The following is an 18,971-nucleotide window of genomic DNA, read 5'->3' on the forward strand; positions in this document are numbered from 1 at the left end:
ACAATGGAAAGTGGGGGGGAGGGGAAAGGTTCTCCCTGACCCTGAAACTTTCCACTCACTCTGGGCAGCTCTATGGGTATTTTAAAAGAGAAGGGAGGGGGAAGGGGAGGACATTGAAATAGAGAAGGGTACTTTGGCAATTCTAGAATGGTAGTTTTCACCCAGAGGCTCCTAGTTGCCCTTCAGCGTCCCCCTTACTCTCACCCAGACTGTGTTGGATGCTAATCAAATTCCACTGGTTGAGTTTTACCTTTTGATTCCTGGTATTCAGGGAGCTTGAGCAACAGTGAAGAGGGGAGGCCACTCATGATCTTGACAATTCCCCCAGATCCCCAGATCAAATTACTGTGCTATTTTGAGAGTCTCTAATTGGCAGGGAGACATCATTCCTCCCCCTTAAGAGCCACAGGGATGGAGAAAGAGGGTAGGGTTGGGATCTAGAAGGCCATCCCAGAGCTTCAAGCGGGTGGGGCCAGGGGAGGAAAGCGGGGGGATGGTCAGAGTAATCCAGATAGGATAATGTTCTCCATTTCCCCATAGTGATCTTTAAATAGAGCTTTTATAGCCACACAGACCAAGGTCTGTGTTGCTCTTCTCTTCTCCTCACCCTCTGCTCCCTTCTTAACTCTCCCCACTCATCATGATAATCGTCATCGTTACCCACTCTGTTTCCCCTGGCTTAGTTCCAGGCCATGTTCATTCCACTTGGAGGCTTGCTACTGACAGGTGGCAGTTAATCCCAGACACCGGCACCATACAATCTGACAATATGCCAGGGAGAGGTGGGCACTGTTCAAGGTGACCAGAGCTAACAGGGAAAAATATAAATGGCTCTAATTAGTCATTATGTCAAGGATAGATGGGTAGTATTAATACTAGGCCCCAACAATGGGGTGACTGAAACACCCACCAGCGTAGAGGGCAAAACTGGAGTCCACTCAGGAGAGCTTCCAGTCAATAGAGGTAGATACGCAGATAGACCATCAGCTGACTCTTGAAGGAAAGCAGAAAAACGGAAGACCCCTACTGTTGCCCTTAGGGAACAGAATGAGGGAGTCCCAGGGACAGGAAGCAGTGGATAATAAGGTGGGGGGATTGAATAAGGAGGAGAAAAATACAAGGACAGGAAAAGATCAGAGCCATATCCCTTCTAGTATAAGGGAAAGGTATAGGAAGATTTGATACTCAGACTTCACCTCTCTCCTGCTCCCACACTAGCCCTCCAGTTCAAGACTGAAATCCACATAGGTTGCAGCGACTGGTCTTCCAAAGGGGTCCTGGAGAGAAGAGATTCAGTAAAAAAGACAGGAGCCCCAGAGCCCCAGAGGTTGAGGTAGGAAAGAGTGTGATGCTAAATTGCCTACTGCTGTAAGAATATGTTTGACATTTAGTTGGTTCCTAATTAAACAACCCAATATCAAACATATCACACAGAAGCTGGCAGGAGAGTTTTGGTGGTCCTCTGCCTTCCTCCCCACTGCAAAGAAAGGACAGAGCAGAGACACCAGGCACCAAGCATGGCTAGATGGAGAGCCATCTCCTTGGGGAAGGGCACTGACCCCTTGCTCTTTGCCTCCCAAGACAGCCGGCTCTTATTCATCTTCTCTTCATGCCATCCCGGTCCCAGCTCCTCTCCTACTAGTGCCTGGCCTTCGCTGGATCACACTGGCCTAAACCAGGAAGAATATCTGGCAGGGCTCCGCATCTGGGCACCTATTCTTCCCCAAAGCTCCAACACGGAGCTTCTCCCTATCATGTCACGGCCCCAGTGCCCAGAGGATCAGCAGTGTCAGCAGGTCCTCATCAACCTTGCCACCTGTTCTCAACTCCCCTCCTGTTGCCCCAAGGCTTTGCCAGAGTGGGGGTGAGGACTTGCACATCCTGCTTTCCCTTTCCAACACCCACACAAGGCTGCTGACAGCCTTTCAGCGGACACCTTCCTGGAACCCTCCTGCTCTTAAGTATGACAGATTAGTAGCCATGAGAAACTTCCAGAAGGCTTGGCTGCTTCTTCCCACCATCTTGTCCCTTCTCACCTTCTCCCCATGTCCTCCAGGCATCCTCCTTAAAGCCACCCTTGGGTGTCCAGAAGAGAAGAGTGACCTGTCTCACTAGCAGGCTCCAACCTGGGCTCCAGAGAAGAAATATGGTCTCTCCCGCCTGGCGGAATTAGAAGTAAGATTTTAGGAGATCAAAGGGAGGGAGGAAACCCCCTCTGCCAGGAAGCAGCCTGCAGTCCTTGGGACTCTCCTCCTCTTCTGGGGCTTTTTACAACGCAAGCTCCTGGGCTGGCTTCTCTCATGGTCTTCCCTCACAGGGATCCAGCCTGGTGCCTGCTTTTCTGGGAGATTTTTCTTCTGAAGAGAACCAGGTCTGTTGAATGTCATGTGGCAGGCAGATTCTTCTCTCTACTGTGGCAGAAAGGAGCCCGAGTTATAGCTACACTGGTGGGGTGGGGGGCTTGGGTGGAAGTGTGGGGTGGGAGGAGGATGCTCTGCTTCAGCCCCCAGGCCTGTTCCATGTGTCCTTGTTCCCATTAGGCTGGACACCTCCACACCCCCTCAACACACACACACACACAAACACATATGCCAACTCGACAGTGCCCTTGGTCTAGATCGATAGCTTGTCCCAAGCCCCAGTCAATTCCTATTGTGTGGCTCTTACCTTCCAGAGGAAGACTAACAAATGGGCATACAAGCTCCAAGGTAGGCACCTGTGGTGTTGTCTTATGGGTTTCAGCCTGTGTGTAATTTTTACTTTCTTGACCTTCCTTTTTATCCTTAACACCCCCTCCCCCAAGTTCTAGTTCCCTTCTCTGGGAACCTTGATTGTCCTGGAGAACCACAGGCTGGAGGGAGAGAGGCTGGAAAAGGGACTAGCAGGAATTGAAAGGACTTTAGTGTTTGGGGCACTGGGGAAACAGAGGCAGAGACAGGAAACATTGACGTAGGGGACGAGTAGCTCTCTTAGGAGGAGACTGACAGGATGGCATATCCAGGCCGAAATCTCAGATTGCCTTTGATGAAAGCTTTCTAGCTCTCCTGGAAGTAACTTCTGTGTAGCCATTTCAAGCAAGACTGAGTCCTTCTGAGCCTGAGGAGTTGGGTAAGGCACCAGCCACAGAGGGAAAAGGGGCTGCGTGGGTATGATGGGGTGAACTACTCAGTTGATGTGATGAGAGCGGACAGAGTAGGCAGAGAGGATCAGAGGAGATGGGCTCCGGAGGGGGCCAGACTGCCAATACTGGAGCCAGCCTGGCACTGACAAGCCCTGGGGAGAGAGGACAAGGTCAGGGATCAAGGCAGAGGGGGCTGGGCATTCTGTGGGCCCAAATGAACAGAGGAAAGAGGAATAAAAGGGGTTGATGAGAGAGTGTGGTGGGAGGTGGGGGCGGGCAGCCAGGTAATGGAGAGGAAATAAAAAGAGAAAGACTATCACAGGGCAGGAAAACATCATTATGACTTAGCATTTATTGCATATTATATGCCACTTCTCTGCTAAGTGCTTTATTTAATCTCCACAGTGATCCAGTGGGGTAGGCGTTATCTCCATTTTACATATAAAAAACCCCGTGACCCAGAAAGTTAGTTACGTGCTCAAGGCCACACAGGCAGTAAGTGACAGCCAGAATTCAAACCCAGCTCTGACATGTGGAAGCCTGTTCTCCTAACGCCAGGCTATGCTGTCATATATAAGAGGCGGGGGGGCAGCTGGGAGACAGATACAAGGGAAGATAAAAGGAGTGAAGGCAAGGTGGACCCGCAGGGAATAGAGGGCGGGGGAACAGGCAGAAGGAATGGGAGACTCAGCCAGGTTTGCGGGTCAAATCCAGGACATGTGTGTGGTTTTTCTCCTATAAAACTCTCATCATACCTGTCATGATTTGGTCAACGCCTGCCTCTCTGACCAGCCTGTGAGCTCCGTGTCTTGTTTGGTGTCACAACACTTGAGTAGTTATTGACTAAAGATAAGACGGCTTGGGAAGCAGGGCTGATGGGGACTGGAGGATGAATGGATATATAGAACAGAAAGACAGGCCTGGGATGGAGAATGACATTTGAGCTGCATAAGGGGGCTGGCCAGGGGGCCAGTAGGGGACCTGTGAAGGGCTTGGTCACAGGGAAGTCTCCTAAGAGGGAAGAAGGAGGATACCTATTGCGTGCCAAGCGCTGGGCTTGCTCTCTACATAATCTTATTTAATCTTCATAATGTTCCTCTGAGATGGGTATTATCCCCATTTTCAGAAAAGAAAATTGAGGCTCAGAGAAGTAACTTACACATGGTGACACAATTAAGAGGTGAAGTCAGACTTTGAACGCACACCTGACTCCATAGTGTGTGTTTTTCTCTTTATACCTTGCTGCTTCTCTGTGCTCCTCATCAGTGGGGTGTGTAGGGAAAGGAGGAAGGAGAAGCTCTGAGCTAAGATGAAAAATGCATATTGAAGGACAGAGGCAGACTTGGGGGAGGGGGGAAAGAAAAGGTGCGAGTTTTGCAGTGCAGACAGAGCCACATGGAGTTTGAGGGCAGGAAACCATCAGTGTGGAAAGGATGAGTAACCAATGAGCATGCAGATGGCAAGGTGAGGGAACAGGGAAAAGTACGTACGTGGCAATTACATCAGAGAGTGAGGGCGTGTTCCTGCACCTGTTACTGGATGCAGAGTGGGAGTCTCTCTGGCTTGAGATGTCATTTGTATGTAAAGCGGATCTTTATAAGTAAAGTTCTCTATGGCCTATAGATGCAAATGATTAATCAGTACTTTTAAGAATTTTGAATGCATTTAGATTTCACATGCTCTTTCCAGTCCCCCATAAATCCCACCATCCCTTATTCCCTTATAACTGCCGGACTCCTGAAGGCATTTGAGTCTGGAACCCCGTTATTTTGCCAAGGTGGGAATTCAGGCAGAAATCCAGATGAAAGAGACTTGTCCAAGGTCTCACAATAACTGCCAAGTCAGAACCTAAAATCCAGGCCTACTGACATCAAGCACCATAGTACCTGTGGATTAATAGCCATATTCAGAGCTATTTGTCCAAGTATACAGAAAAAATCAGTGGAAGTGAGATCAGAGAGGTGGTGAGCAAAATCCAGAAAGCTCTATTAAGATTATGGCAGCTGTGAATAAGCACTTTTGAAACAGATCAAGATTTAGGGCTGAAAGAATGAGCCGGTAGTCCAGGTTTGAACCTTTAAGAACTAGCTTTATTTGTTAAACCAAATCAGGATTCGCTTCTCACATTGTGCCTCTATCTACCTCCCCTCCCCCCACTCACATCAACACTGCATATGTCATTCTGACCACAAGGCGTCACTCTTGTTTTTACCATTGTTTCATAGATTGTTTCCCCTATAGCACCAGGGGGTTGACAGGGGCACCAGAGGTGAGAGTTGGAGCACTGTCTTGAGTCCTGGGCACATAACTAGATCCAGGTGAGTTTTGGGAAGGAAACTGAAGGTGGTGGGGCTCAAGAAATCTAGGTTAGCAGGTATGGTGAGAATGGAAGGACAATGTTTCAAATGCCATTAGAGTCTCTCCACATAAAAAGCTTTGCCCATCTGATTTAGTTCCTGTTGGTACTGCTGATGCTCCTTTTCAAACAGCTGGTGCAGGGCAGCTTGACGGACCTGGTGGGGAGGGGAGAATAGAGTGTCATGTTTGCCCTCCGTTTACCCACCTTTCTCATTCTTTCTCCCTGGTTGCTTTCCCATCACCTGTGTTCTCTTGGATCTGGACTTAGCTGTGACATAAGCTAGGCAGTAGCATAGAGGCTGAACCATTGGAGGGGAAGCCTACCCATTTTTTTTCCCCATGGGTGAAGCTCCAATGTTCAGCAAATATTTGCTGAGAACATACCATGAACCAGAAACTTTTCTAGGCACCTTGGATACAAAGATGGTGACATGACAGCAACTGGGGACTCCAGGGAGAGAGAGGTTCCAAGAGGCAGGTATTAGGCACTAAGAAGCAGTCTTACCAAGGCGAGAGGAGCAAAGACTAGACTTCAGTTTGGGACTCTGCAACTGGATACAAAGAATCAATGAAAAGGAGCTTTGGTTTTACAGGTAAAGAGTTGCTGCTCTGGTATAACGGCAGAGACTAAGAGCTTGGGAATCCCAGTGGGCAAAGGCACAGGGCAGTAGGGGCTGAAACTTCAGGTCACCCTTGCTAGAACTCACCATCAGTAATTGCTTGTTGGCCAGTGCCAACTCCTGCACCATAGTGTCCTGCATCCTTAGGATGGCATATGGGTTTCTCCTCTGGCTTAATGTCATCTGCCACAGACAGTGAGTGTGTGAATTACGCCACCTGTCCCAGGCAGAAAGGTAGGGGTTGAATGGGTTAAAGTCAGGAGTGGAGACAAAAACGCCATCAGTGAGGCTGCTTCTTCACCAGAACTTCTGTGCCATCCTGAGAAGACTGCAAACTCCTTGAAAGGATAACTAGAACTGACTTAGAACCTAGTATATTATGTCACTCAATCATCATAATAACCATGTGTCATAGATATTAATTTTTGCATTATACAGACAAGGAAACTTTAAAGTTCAGGTGAGTTGCCCAAGGTCACTTAATGGCAGACCTGGGTATCAAATCCAATCTAAGGATTAATTCCTTCCATCATACCAGTGATACTCAGTCCTGGCTAGGTCTGAATTAAGGTTTTCTAATATATAAGAGGAATATATGTATGTCTCACACACACACACACACACACAGACACACACACACATCCTCTGTTCAGATAATCCTGTTGACATTTTTTTAAAAAATCAAGTATTTTTTACAGATGGCTGAAAAATTAAATTGATACAGAAATAGATATTAAACAAAAAGTGAAAGCTTCATTCTTCTGCCCCAGTCCTTCTCAACAAAGTTATCAGTTTCCTGTGTATCCTTACAGAAAACTTCTCTATATCAGCGTTATCTTTTAATTTTTTTAAACATGAAATCATATGTTTACATAAGCAGTATTACTTAACAATTTGGACTTTCCGTATCAGCACAAAGAGATTTACTTTGTTCTGTTTAAAGGCTGTCTAGTATTTTTGTATCATAATTTAACCAGCTACACGTTGTTTCTAGCTTTTTTATTTTCATAAACAATGCTGTCATGAATACTCATGTATGTACATTCTAGTGCTTTTGCAGGTATATGTGTGTGAAATAAATTCCTAGAAGTAGAGTAGCCAGTTCAAAGGATATGTGAATTTAAAATTTTGATAGATTTCATAAAAAAGGCTTCATAAAAAAGGCTGCATCAGGGACTTCCCTGGTGGCACAGTGGTTAAGAATCTGCCTGCCAATGCAGGGGACACGGGTTTGTAGCCCTGGTCTGGGAAGATCCCACATGCCGTGGAGCAACTAAGCTGGTGCACCACAACTACTGAGCCTGTGCTCTAGAGCCCGTGAGCCACAAGTACCGAGCCTGTATGCCACAGCTACTGAAGCCTGTGCGCCTAGAGCCCGTGCACCGCAACAAGAGAAGCCACCACAATGAGAAGCCCATGCATTGCAATGAAGAGTATCCCCGCTCACTGCAACTAGAGAAAGCCTGCGCGCAGCAAAGAAGACCCAACGCAGCCAAAAATAAACAAACAAAATTAAAAGAAAAAAGGTTGCATCAATCTTGATTCCCACTAACACTATATGCATTCTTGTTACCTCACATCCTTGCTACCTCTGGATATAACCTATGAAACCTTAAAAAACAGGCTTATCCTATCTAATCCCAGACCATCTTCGAATCTTCTGGGTTAAGACGTGTGTTTTTTAAAAAAGCTCCCCCGGGCTTCCCTGGTGGCGCACTGGTTGAGAGTCCACCTGCACACGGGTTCGTGCCCCGGTCCGGGAAGATCCCACATGCCGCGGAGCGGCTGGGCCCGTGAGCCATGGCCGCTGAGCCTGCGTGAGAGGCCACAACAGTGAGAGGCCCGCATACCGCAAAAACAACAACAACAACAACAAAGAAAAGAGCTCCCCAGGTGATGGAGATATACAGCCTAATCTTTTGAGTTTTCTCATTCATTCATTCAATAAATACCTACTGCATACCTACCACATGGTTAGTGCAATGCTGGGCAACAAATACTTGAATTTTCCTTAAAAAGTAAAAAAAGAAAACAACAAAAACTTGCTCCAATTTTCCTTCAGAGAATGGGAAGCCAGGGACAATAACCATTGCCTACGTAGCCTAACCGAGTGGGCACTACGAGGCTGATCTCTGCTTGTGAGAACAAGGACTGCTTCTTGCCCCTCCCATACCTGTTTGCATTCTTCAGGAGCCCCTAACAAGATGGAGCAAATCTCAGAAGTGGCTTCAGGACAGGAGGGTGAAAAGGTCAATCTGAAGGCTAAGGGAAGGGATAGAAGCAGAGATTACCTGTCCACCATCTTCTTAAGTCCCGGGGCCCTTTGAAAACTCTGCAAGAAAACGGAGTTCTGTTGATCTGCCTTGATCTCCAGTACCTCACTCAGTACCCTATCATAGTGGGAGACACATAGACCTTTCCCTTTAGAGACAGGGAGTAGCCAATTTCCTAGGGGAGGTGGGGAGAAAGTCCTACTCCTTTCAGAATGGATCAAAGGTAACATGCAGTCGTTAGTATGCAACAAATATCTGAACACCTACTATGTGCCAGACATCTCCCACTCCTGCTACTACCCTTCTGTTACATCTGTCCATTTCTGGTAAATTGATCTGGAAACCTCATCCAGGGAAACGCATCCAAACCAGCCCCTTTTCCAACTCTGCATACTTCTACTTTTACCATCTTTTCCACAGACATGTCTACAGACTTGCTTGATGTAGTCTCAGGAGACTGAACAGGCTCTACTTTGTTTTCAGTCACCAAGGTTTCAGTAGTCATAGCAACACTTACACCTCCAACAATGAGCCTAGGCCTAAGAGTTGATTGGTCACCTGGCCTGTTGCCCTGGAGACCTGAAGGGAATCCTGGTTCTCCAGCCTTCTATTAGTGACACAGGCAATTCTATGAGCAAGGACCACAGTCACATTTCAGGATTTCTTCTTTTGTGGTCCCAAGGGGTATCTGTATGGTTCTAGGTCCAGAGAGCATATCACATGCCTGTTTTATTAAAAGACAACTATAAAGGAATGAATCATATGCTTTATTCTTTAATTGTTCATTTTATTAAATAGTTTATATAAAGTCAGACCAATATATTGGTCTGACCATTCCTTCACGCTACCCCACACATGAGGAGGGATGGGATTATGTCAGGTGTCAAAATATTCCCTTTTCACTTTATTCATGACAGTATGGAATGAAAGTAGAAGGCAGATCCTTGCACGCCAGGGAAGTTGTGTTAATGTTTCAACACATCCTGGTTTAAGTGGAGCACCAGGGTAAGTTGTTCCACATACCACTCATGGCCTCACCCAATCTCCCCACCAGTTCCTGTATACCTTTCCCACCAATGAACTCTTAGATGTCTCAAACCCAAATGGTTCCCATTCAACTGTGTTCGAAGGGACAGATACAGAAGACAAGACACCAAGCCCCATCATCCCAACTCTCACCCTTGGGATTATTTATAGTCTGGAAAAGGACAGATGAACCATGATTAAAACCAAGTGAGGATTTTTAAGGAAGCTTTAACAGAAATATTAAGAAAAACATCTGAATTCCACTCCAGAGAAAAGTGCTACCAAGGGAAAATAAAGTCTTAACTGATGTTCTGAAACTGGCCGTAAGAGAGGGTGGGAGAATGATCTCTAGGCATGAACTCTAAGAGCTCTGAACTTAACCAGAGCTTCAGCTGATCCAGTCCGGGCTGCTGAGCCAGATTGACCTGAGGGCTGCCTGGCAAGCACACTGCAGTCTGTCTGGCTTCATCAACAGTGAGAGTTCTTCAGCTCCATCACAGAGTACTCTCCAGTGTGTTATAGTTGTCCTTAAAGCTCTTCAATTCGAGGAAGTGCTTGGCACGTTTACTCTTCTGACTGGAGGGGAGGTATGTCACCTGGATGGTTGTTGGGGAGACTTCAGGAGACTGGGTTAGGTCTTTGGCTGCTGACTGATGTTGTCGCTGAGAGCTCCCACTTCGGGCTTTGACCCTGAAGAAAACAAAGAGGGCAGGTCACGGACAGAATGAGGACTAATGGAAGAAAACAATTCAAGGCTTATCCATCCTATAAATGCAGCTGTAGCCACAAATGGTCTCTGTCCTACCTTATAAACTAGTTACTAAAATCTCATCTGGTAGCCTAGAAATAGCAGAGAAACCAATTTTCCCACTGAGTCCCTGCCTCTGACTCAACCTCTTCTTCATTTCACTGTGCTTAAAGAAAACTTTTAATTCTGCTGATCCACCTAACGTGTGCATGCCATTAATATACTCCCAGTCCCTTGAAACAACTGAATAACAAAAAATAATATTGAAGTTAACTACTGAGCACTTACTAGGACATTAAACCTGGTGCTTTACCAACATGTAATTTACTAACATCCCACTATTCCTATAGGGTGGTATCATCCCCTTTTGCAGGTTAGGAAACTGAGGGTCCATCCAGTAAGTTGCCTGAGGTCACAAAGCTAGTAAGAGACAGACAGCTAGGATTCAAACCTAAGTTTGTCAGATTTCAGAGCCTTTACTCTTCAATATACTCATTGAAACTTTCTAGAAACTAAATTTTTTTTAAATTGTGGTAAAATACACATAAAATTTACCATCTTAACCATTTTTAAATGTTTACAGTTCAGCAGTATTAAGTACATTCACATTGTTGTGCAACCAACCTCCAGAATTCTTTTCATCTTGTAAAACAAACTCTCTGCCTATTAAACAACTCCCTATTCCCCCTTTCCTCCAGCCCCTGGCAACCACCACTCTACTTTCTGTCTCTATGAATGTGATTACTCCAGATATCTCCCATAAGTGGAATCATATACTATTCGTCTTTCAAAGAAACTGAATTTTGAACAGTCCTCCTGCCTGACTTCTAGACCAAATGCTCCTTTCCACATGTTCATTTTTATTAGTTTTCTAAGTAGTTTTTACTAGAACCTTTTGTCTTTAGAACAAGGTAGTCTATTTTTAAGAACAGAGAGAAGACAGGACAGACATACCCCTTATCTTCGGAGAAAGAGCCATAATCAACACAGCAGAAAACAGATGTACTCTTTTCATGGCTGGTAACTAACTTTTTATTCTAGACTGGCTTTCCCTCTTTACTCTTTCAGTTACACATATGCATAAACAACATAATGAAGGTTTGTTAGTACGTATTTAAAATGTTCCCAGTGAGGGACTTCCCTGGTGGTGCAGTGATTGAGAATCCGCCTGCCAATGCAGAGGACACGAGTTTGATCCCTGGTCTGAGAAGATCCCTCATGCCGTGGAGCAACTAAGCCAGTGCGCCACAACTACTGAGCTTGCAGTCCAGAGCCTGAGAGCCACAACTACTGAAGCCCGCATGCTCTAGGGCCCGTGCTCCGCAACAAGAGAAGACACTGCGATGAGAAGCCCGTGCACCGCAACGAAGACCCAACACAGCCAAAAAAGATAATAACTAAATAAATAAAATACATAACATAAAAAAAAAAAAGAGGAATTGTGATGTGGCCATAACATAAATGGAAAAAGAAAAAGTTCCCAGAGAAAAATCATGATGTCTCTTCTATAACACAAGCCCTCGGCAGCTGATTCTTTAGTGACACCTTTTGTTTCAGATAGGGTTACTGATACTTTAAGTGGTAATAAAAATGGTTGGCATTTAATTCTTTTATCGAACCAAGGCACAAAAGGATGACACTGGGGCCCTGAAGAGAAGGCATCTTTGTGTGCTGAAAAACTTTATTTTATTCCCTTTATTGGTGTAATAGGTTATACCAATTCTGACATTTTACTGAGTTGGACAAAAAACAAAAACAAGAGAAAAAGAGATGCACAATAGTAGGAGAAACTTCTCTTATTAGCTTGTAGAGCAGCATCTGCTTTCCAATGTGAGCAAGAAGCTGCTCTAACAGTCTAGGACCTGACAACTCTTATGTTATCATAGATTTTGTTCACAGTGCTTTTGAAGGTCATCTCACTGTGGGAACAGTCCAGCACTACCTGTATTCTCTAACCAGCTCCCTTTGACATGTTCCCCTCCAAACTCACACTGTGGCCAGCTCACTCAGGGCCTCCTGATAGCGCAGGTACTCACTGTGGCCAAAGACCTGAAGAAAGAGGAAGGAAGAATGAGGATCTCTCAGTCTGGGGCGTCCCTTTAGTTCCCTGAAGGAAAAAGTGGCCATCTGGCTTACCCCTGTCCCATAGCGGGCTGTCTCATAGCCATCCAGCAGGGTATCAATGAGGGCCTTGCGCACACCCTTGAAAGGAGTACTAGTGTTTCGAAGATCTAGCAGATAGGAGCGGAAATTCTTGCCCATTAAGGAACGGGGATGCCGGCCTTCAGCATGAAATGGGATCTCTATGGAGATAATAGAACAATGATACCCCCTTTCCCATTTGTTTAGTCTTTCTAATTAATATCCCAAACTTACAAATAGGTCCAATGAGTGAGTTGGGGGGAAATTCTAAGAGAATTCAGAAGACCAGAGATATAGAGCTATGTCTGAGTGGTCATATGGTGGTGGCAATACAACTGTTAAACTATACCAACGACACACAATAGTGTCATTTTCCTATTTACCCTATTTATCCATAGTTTAAGGTATTAACTATGTTTTGGTAGAGATAGAGCATTTTTGACAATGGTCATATGAAAAAAATTCAAGAGCATTTCTGACAATGGTCATATAGAAAAGAATTCAAAAACCATCTAAGTAGGCTTGGTGAAAAAGCAGATGCTGCCTGTCTTTTGTGGGAAAACAAGCAAAGTACCACCATCTAGTTCATGAAACTAAAGGTCTAGAAAGAACAAAACAAATCCAGATTCTTTGGAGAAAAACAACTTACATACATCATTTTCCTTAGGTAAAATAGTAACCCAGTACTCTCAAAACTAGGAAATTCCTACCAGCCGGAGATGTGCAGAAAGGACAAATTCTAACACATAGAGTGGGTTCCTCCCTCTCTTCCCCAGGTGAGCTTTCAGGATCTGGAACGGCTGCTGAGCAGTCCTTACCAGAGGCACGGATGGCATCCAGAGCTTTCATCCTGTATAGATAGTTGTAGCAATCTGTTAAGAAAGAGACTGGTCTCAGGTATAACCCTCAAAAGATTCTCCAAACTCCAGGAAGCTTAAAGAGCCTCCCACATCTGACATATACCCAGTAACAAGGACCCACAGCTGCTGAGTCTGCCAGCAGCTATGTTTATAACTCTGAGAGCAAAGGAATTCTGAGTTTGTGAGACCCCTCACTGAAGTATCCTCCAAAAGTATGCCACATACTTTGATTTCCCTGGGTTTCCAGCTGTAGCAGTCTTGCGTCATCATCTGCAAGGAGCTGAGGTTCATATTTGATATCCTGAACCCTGGATAGTCGGATATCAATCTCCTCTTTTAAGTCCTGTTCGTGTGGAGAAAAGAACACACAGTCACTTAGTCTGTACTTTGCTTCCCATCAGTCTGGAAATGGGGCAGAGCAGGTGAACAACTAAGACAACAGAAGCAGAGAAAATGCTCATTTGGCTAATGAAATTGCCAGGTAAGACTCAAGAATTTAATAAAGAATGGGGTTGGGTTCGCTAAGAACCTCTCCAAACTGCCTGTCTCTAAGCTAGATCTTTTAACCTGCCAGAATTCCTTCAAGCTCTACACCATTATTTCTGATTTTCAACTGAAATTTTGGGGGGCGCTGAGTGGCACGCGGGATCTTAGTTCCCCCAGCAGAGATCAAACCCGCACCCACTGCAGTGGAAGCGCAGTCTCAACCACTGGACTACCAGGGAAGTTCCCTTGACAGGATTTAGAAGAATCTTGGTTAGGTGTCATAAAGAATTTCCTGAGCTGGGAAAAAATGGACATCAACTGGAGGTCATAATCTACTCTAAAAACCTGTAAGAGCTGTATGTGGTTTAGAAGTTTGGGAACTATCCCTACCTAGTGGACCACAGGATTTCTAGAGGCTTTCTTCTAGAGCACATTTAATTTTTTAAGTAGGTAATTCAAAAAGATAAGAAAGGTGTCACCCCCACTTACCCAGAAGCAAACACTGTTAACAGTTTCATATTCATCTATCTTAAGAGGGTTGCCAGAGTCCCAGCAAGTATTTTCTTGTGACATTTAGGAACTTCTATTGTGAAATATGTCATTCATAGAATACATTTGACATATATATACACTTTAATTACAAAATTCATTAAGATGCACACCTGTATGCACTATCCAATTTATGACCTGGAATATGACCAATGACTTGGAAGCATTGTGTGTCCACCCGATTGAATGCAACCTCCAACCTTAACTTCTCAAGTTTTATTTTTCTTTGCTGTTTTATCACATCACCCTGAGGAAGATGTTTAGCTTTGCCTGGTTTTGAACTTTATACAAATGGAAAATATATACATATATATTTTTTGGAAAAATACTTTTTGAATTGCTCTGCAACCTATCTTTTAAAGTTTTAAATAAATTGTACTGAGGTTTAATTTACACGCAATAAAATACATCCATTTTAAGTGTGTAGTCTGACAATTTTTGACAAATGAATACATCCATTCAACCACTATCCCAATCAAGATACAGAGCACTGGACTTCCCCGTTGGCGCAGTGGTTGAGAATCCGCCTGCCAATGCAGGGGACATGGGTTCGAGCCCTGGTCCGGGAAGATCCCACACGCCGCGGAGCAACTAAGCCCGTGTACCACAACTACTGAGCCTGTGCTTTAGAGCCGGCAAGCCACAACTACTGAGCCCACGTGCCACAACTACTGAAGCCCGCGTGCCTAGAGCCCGTGCTTGCAACAAGAGAAGCCACTGCAATGAGAAGCCCGCACATCGCAACGAAGACCCAATGCAGTCAAAAATAAATAAATAAATAAATTTATTAAAAAAAAAAAAAAAGATACAGAACACTTTCATCACCCCAAAACGTTCTTCATCCCCCTTTGCAGGCAACCTCCCGCTTCATGCCCCAGGGAACACTGATGTGCTTTCTATCGATATAGTTCCTCCTGTTCTAGAATTCCATACAAATGGAATGGAATCATACAGTACGTATTCTTTTGTGAATGGCTTTCTGGCACTTTTTCACCTGGCATAGTTTTGAGATTCATTCATGTTTGTGATTTACTTTTTCCATTCAAAAGTATTTTGGAGATTCACTTGTGTTCATATACTTATCTTCAGTTTATTTTCATTCCTTATAGTGTTCCAGAATACTATTACGTTATTATATATCCATTCTCAAATGGACATTTAGAGTAACAGCTTTAAAAAAATATATATTAGAAACAATGCTGTGAGTATTCTTGTACGTGTTTTCTGGTACACATGAACAAAAATTAATTTCTCTATGGTAGGAGTGGAATTGCTGGGCTATGGATTAGGTACATTTGCAACCTTACTAGACAATACCCCAATATTTTCCAAAGCACTTTTACTAGTCTGTACTTCCACCAGCAATGGATGAGAATTTAGCCAGAACATTTTAGAGCAAAAGGAATCTTGATCTCATCTAGTCTGAGGTTGGGGGATCCTAAATAGTCAAAGGTTTGATTGGCTCATGACATACTGGAAACTAACCCTATATCCTTCTCATGGGAGGCAGCTGGCATTTGGAGAACTGGGAGAATGTGGAAGCACTGTTGAGGTTTCAGGCCACAACATCATCTTTGAGGCTTTCCATGAAATATATCAGCAAAGAACAATGAGAGGAGGGTTACAGTACTAGTTAATGAAAGGACATTGCTCTAGGAGTTGACAGAATTGTGTCCTAGCTCTAGCCCTCCCACTAACCTGCTTTTCACTCAACAATGAATTATTACTATGTGTAGGCCCTGGCTCTACATCAGTGAACATAACTGGCATGGTGTATACATTCTTACAGCTTAGAGAAGAGAGAGGCATTAAACAAATAAACATAAAAAAAAAAACAAATAAACATAAAAGAATATTTGTAGTAAAATGCTATCTGAAAACAAAGATCTACTTTATAATGGGTCATAAGCATTCCTCTTTGTAGCAAATAGTATTTGAGGTAAGTTCTAAAGATCAAATGAGCTAGCCAAGTGAAAACCAGAGGTAGATCATTCTAGGCCACAGTGACAGCACACATAAAGAAATTCAACCAGTGTAGCTGGATCCCAGTGATCAGGGAAGAGCCATACAAAAGGAGGTTGGTATGGACAGCAGGCAACCTTTACCCAGAAGTGTAAGGCGGAAGAAGCAGGATGGGGGTGGCAGTTGGGGGCATTAAGAGTTCTGTGGGGCATTAGGACATGTTAGGTTTGAGATGCCTATCCGACATCTAATTGGAAATGTTAGGTAGGCAATTGGATACACAAAGATGGAACTCAGGAAGGAGGAATGGGATAGAAATAAAATTTCAACAGTAGATATTTAAAGCCAAGGTAAGGAAAGCAATTACCTAAGGAGAAAGTACAGACAGAGACTGCTTCGTTATTCACTTCCTGTATGTCCTCCAGTAAGCTGCTTCCTTTTCTTAGATTTCAGTTGGTAACATGAATGATAGACCTAGATGATTTATGGGGCCCTTATAAATCTAAAGTTTTGCAATGGCAACCCTTCTCACTGATCTGGGGCTAATTCTAACCACTCTAACCCCATCCTAAATCAAAAAAAAAAAAAAAACCCCAAACATTAAACACTGGGTAGTTTAAATTGAACTGGGAAACATCATACCATAGAGAGTTGGGAATTTTCATCCAAGTCCTTCATTCTGCAGATGCAGAAACTGAAGTCCCTGGATAAGTTACTTGCTGTGCCACGGCAGTGAGCAGGTAAGCCAAGACCCAAGATGATCTTTATTGCTCAATATACTAATATAGAATATACTAATATACACATGGGTAACTGAACAAGGAAACACGGGAATTAAGTCATTTCTAAAGGCAAAGGAAATCTCATTCTGGGCCCTAATGGATCTGGAAAACCGGGCCTATCTCATGACTTAAGGACCTACCTTGGGGGCATTGTGTCCCACAGGGACATGAGGTCCCCTTCGGGATTTCATTGCAAAGCGCATGATTTGCCTCTTCACAAAAATAAATAGCAGTACAAACACCTGTCCAAAAGATATGAGAAGTAAATAACCTAGAATTAAAAAGTTAGACCAAAAAAAGGCATGCCTTCATTTCAAATCCCTCAATTCGGCCTCTCACGAATGCTTTGGGGTATAAGCTGGGACAAAGCAAGGCCGTCAGCGATGGCGTGGACATAGACAAGCCTGTAGCGTAGAGGCTTGGGGGTCTTTATTCTAGGGTTTAGGGGGAGGGTTCTCGGCCAGGGGCGGGGCGGTCGGTGACTTATGCTCCCAGGTACTCCTGGGATAGGAGTCAAAGCCCAGAAAAAGCGCAGGTGAGTGGGTGGAGAATGAGGACCGGGAACTGCTCAAGAGGAGGGTCTCTACTGGGTCAGAGGCGACAGCAGGAAATGGGGTGGGGGAATCTCCTCACCAGGCTCCCGTAGGCCATCACCAGCACGACATTCACGCCGGACAGCCAGTTACTGCCGGACGCCATGGCCTCCCCACCCCACGCAGAACCGCTCCGGTTTACCCCGCTGCCCTGCCTCGTCAGCCCGGGCTGCGCCGAGGCAACGGCGCCTGGGTTCCCTGAAGCGCCCCGGCCATTTCCTTACGGGGAAGGATCAAGGCTGACCGGGCCTGAAAACATGGCGGACGGGGGGGTGGTTAGGAAAGAAGAACGACGCCTTCCCGCTTCCCCCCAGCACGTGACTCAGGCACGCAATGACAACCGGGACCGACGAGTGCGGAGACGCGGAACTACGCCAGTAAGAGGAAACGGAGGCTATCCGCGCGTCACGTGGTGGAGGCGGGGCCGCCGCGGAGGAGGCGGGGCGGATGCGCGGAGCCGGAATGAGGTGTCTCGTGGCGAGGTGGCACGCGCACGCTTGCGTGCGCGTCCTTTTTCACGTCACGTGCTGGGGGACGCAGGAAGGCAAGTGGGAGGGGGAAGGCGCGAGAGCGAGCGCAAGAGGGAAAAGGAGGGAGGGGGGTGGGGAGGAGGGAACCTTATATCACGTGACAGGGGCGGCGCGGCCCGGGGTGTCAGTGTGGAGGAGACTGAGGTAAAGTTGGGAGCGCAGCGGCGTTGGCGGCGGCGGCGGTGGCGGCGGCAGCGCGGCGGGGCCGGGTATTGTCCGCGGCCCCTTTAAATCCACGATCCCCCTTTTACCCTCCCTCCTTTCTCTCCTACCCCCGCCGTATCCCCCTCCCTCGGTAGGCCCCCCCGCACCGTGTGTTCCCCACTGTACACCCCCTCCTAGTCCTGCGAGCCCTGCCCCCTCCCCCCCCCGAGTCGGCCGCTGGAGGTTTTGTTTATGGTTGGGTTCGCGGCCTAGTGGGCCGCGCCAGAGCCGGGGCCTCGATTTGGGAGCGTGGCCGGGGCGGGGCTTGGGGCAGCCGGAGGGGGGGGCCATGCGGCTAGAGCCTGAGAGGGGGGAGAGCGAGAAAGAGCGCGAGCGAGCTAGGCCTGGGCCCCGCCTGAGGTAGGGCTCTCTCTGTACCCTGGCCGGTGCCTGTGGAGAAGACGAGAGGTCCTCCTCCTTTTCCAACCCTCTGCGGGCCTCCTCTGATCCGGATCCGGCCTGGTTTGGGGGTGGCGGGGTGTGGGGGGGGGAGGAAGGGCGATGGGGTGGAGCTGCCCCAAACTCCCCCATGTGGCCCTCAGTTTGGAGTGCGGAGGATTAATTTGTTCCGGGTGGGAGGTAAGGAGGCGATTGGCCCCGGGAGCTCCCGATGTGGCGCTGAGCGGGGTGAGCCTCCCATCCTCCACGCGTGGGCTTGCGTCCCCTCTCCGTTTCCAGCCTCTTTGTCAGCTCCTCTTATTACCTTTCCTTCTTGCT

At 46.2% G+C, this 18,971-nt stretch overlaps 3 protein-coding genes across 29 annotated transcripts in view; 1 reads left to right on the plus strand and 2 right to left on the minus strand.

The window, feature by feature from the left end:
• Window positions 1–5,214: 5,214 nt before the first annotated feature.
• Window positions 5,215–9,005, minus strand: CFAP141 (cilia and flagella associated protein 141). The gene is made up of 3 exons (XM_067727949.1): window positions 8,391–9,005; window positions 6,187–6,316; window positions 5,215–5,634 (listed from the first exon to the last, which is right to left on the minus strand). Exons 1-3 carry the CDS (start codon window positions 8,600–8,602, stop codon window positions 5,533–5,535), a joined length of 444 nt encoding a protein of 147 aa, XP_067584050.1. The 5' UTR covers window positions 8,603–9,005; the 3' UTR covers window positions 5,215–5,532.
• Window positions 9,006–9,138: 133 nt separating this feature from the next.
• C2H1orf43 (chromosome 2 C1orf43 homolog) lies at window positions 9,139–18,687 on the minus strand. Of its 4 annotated transcripts, none has more exons than XM_067727947.1 (7): window positions 18,633–18,687; window positions 17,068–17,169; window positions 13,374–13,491; window positions 13,107–13,160; window positions 12,283–12,449; window positions 12,137–12,195; window positions 9,139–10,088 (listed from the first exon to the last, which is right to left on the minus strand). In XM_067727947.1, the coding sequence occupies exons 2-7, from the start codon at window positions 17,128–17,130 to the stop codon at window positions 9,893–9,895; spliced, it is 657 nt and encodes a 218-aa protein (XP_067584048.1). In that variant the 5' UTR covers window positions 17,131–17,169; window positions 18,633–18,687; the 3' UTR covers window positions 9,139–9,892. The 4 variants fall into 4 exon arrangements, with proteins under 4 accessions (XP_067584048.1, XP_067584046.1, XP_067584047.1 ...); XM_067727945.1 differs by lacking the exon at window positions 18,633–18,687 and adding an exon at window positions 17,561–17,868; XM_067727948.1 differs by lacking the exon at window positions 18,633–18,687 and adding an exon at window positions 17,561–17,873 and having other exon boundaries at window positions 9,952–10,088; window positions 12,089–12,195.
• UBAP2L (ubiquitin associated protein 2 like) overlaps window positions 18,076–18,971 on the plus strand; it is a 43,576-nt gene continuing 42,680 nt past the window's right edge. For all 24 annotated transcript variants that reach the window (XM_067727922.1, XM_067727920.1, XM_067727927.1 and 21 more), the window contains exon 1: window positions 18,076–18,194. The gene's annotated coding sequence lies outside the window, so the exon portion shown is untranslated. The remainder of the gene's footprint in view (window positions 18,195–18,971) is intronic.

Source organism: Pseudorca crassidens, chromosome 2 (genome assembly GCF_039906515.1).
Source record: "Pseudorca crassidens isolate mPseCra1 chromosome 2, mPseCra1.hap1, whole genome shotgun sequence".
NCBI classification, from domain to species: Eukaryota; Metazoa; Chordata; class Mammalia; order Artiodactyla; family Delphinidae; genus Pseudorca; species Pseudorca crassidens.

Bases quoted from the DNA above. Each gene is read 5' to 3' on its own strand.
- CFAP141 (XM_067727949.1), bottom strand. From the start codon at position 8,602: ATGTTACCTTTGATCCATTCTGAAAGGAGTAGGACTTTCTCCCCACCT. The intron at 6,317-8,390 runs GTAATCTCTGCT...TGCCTGGGACAG, and splicing joins CTTAAGAAGATGGTGGACAG to GTGGCGTAATTCACACACTC. The intron at 5,635-6,186 runs GTGAGTTCTAGC...CCTCCCCACCAG, and splicing joins CCAACAAGCAATTACTGATG to GTCCGTCAAGCTGCCCTGCA.
- C2H1orf43 (XM_067727945.1), bottom strand. From the start codon at position 17,626: ATGGCGTCCGGCAGTAACTGGCTGTCCGGCGTGAATGTCGTGCTGGTG. The intron at 17,170-17,560 runs GTGAGGAGATTC...TCTTTTGGACAG, and splicing joins TGATGGCCTACGGGAGCCTG to GTGTTTGTACTGCTATTTAT. The intron at 13,161-13,373 runs GTATGTGGCATA...CTTTCTTAACAG, and splicing joins GGAAACCCAGGGAAATCAAA to ATTGCTACAACTATCTATAC.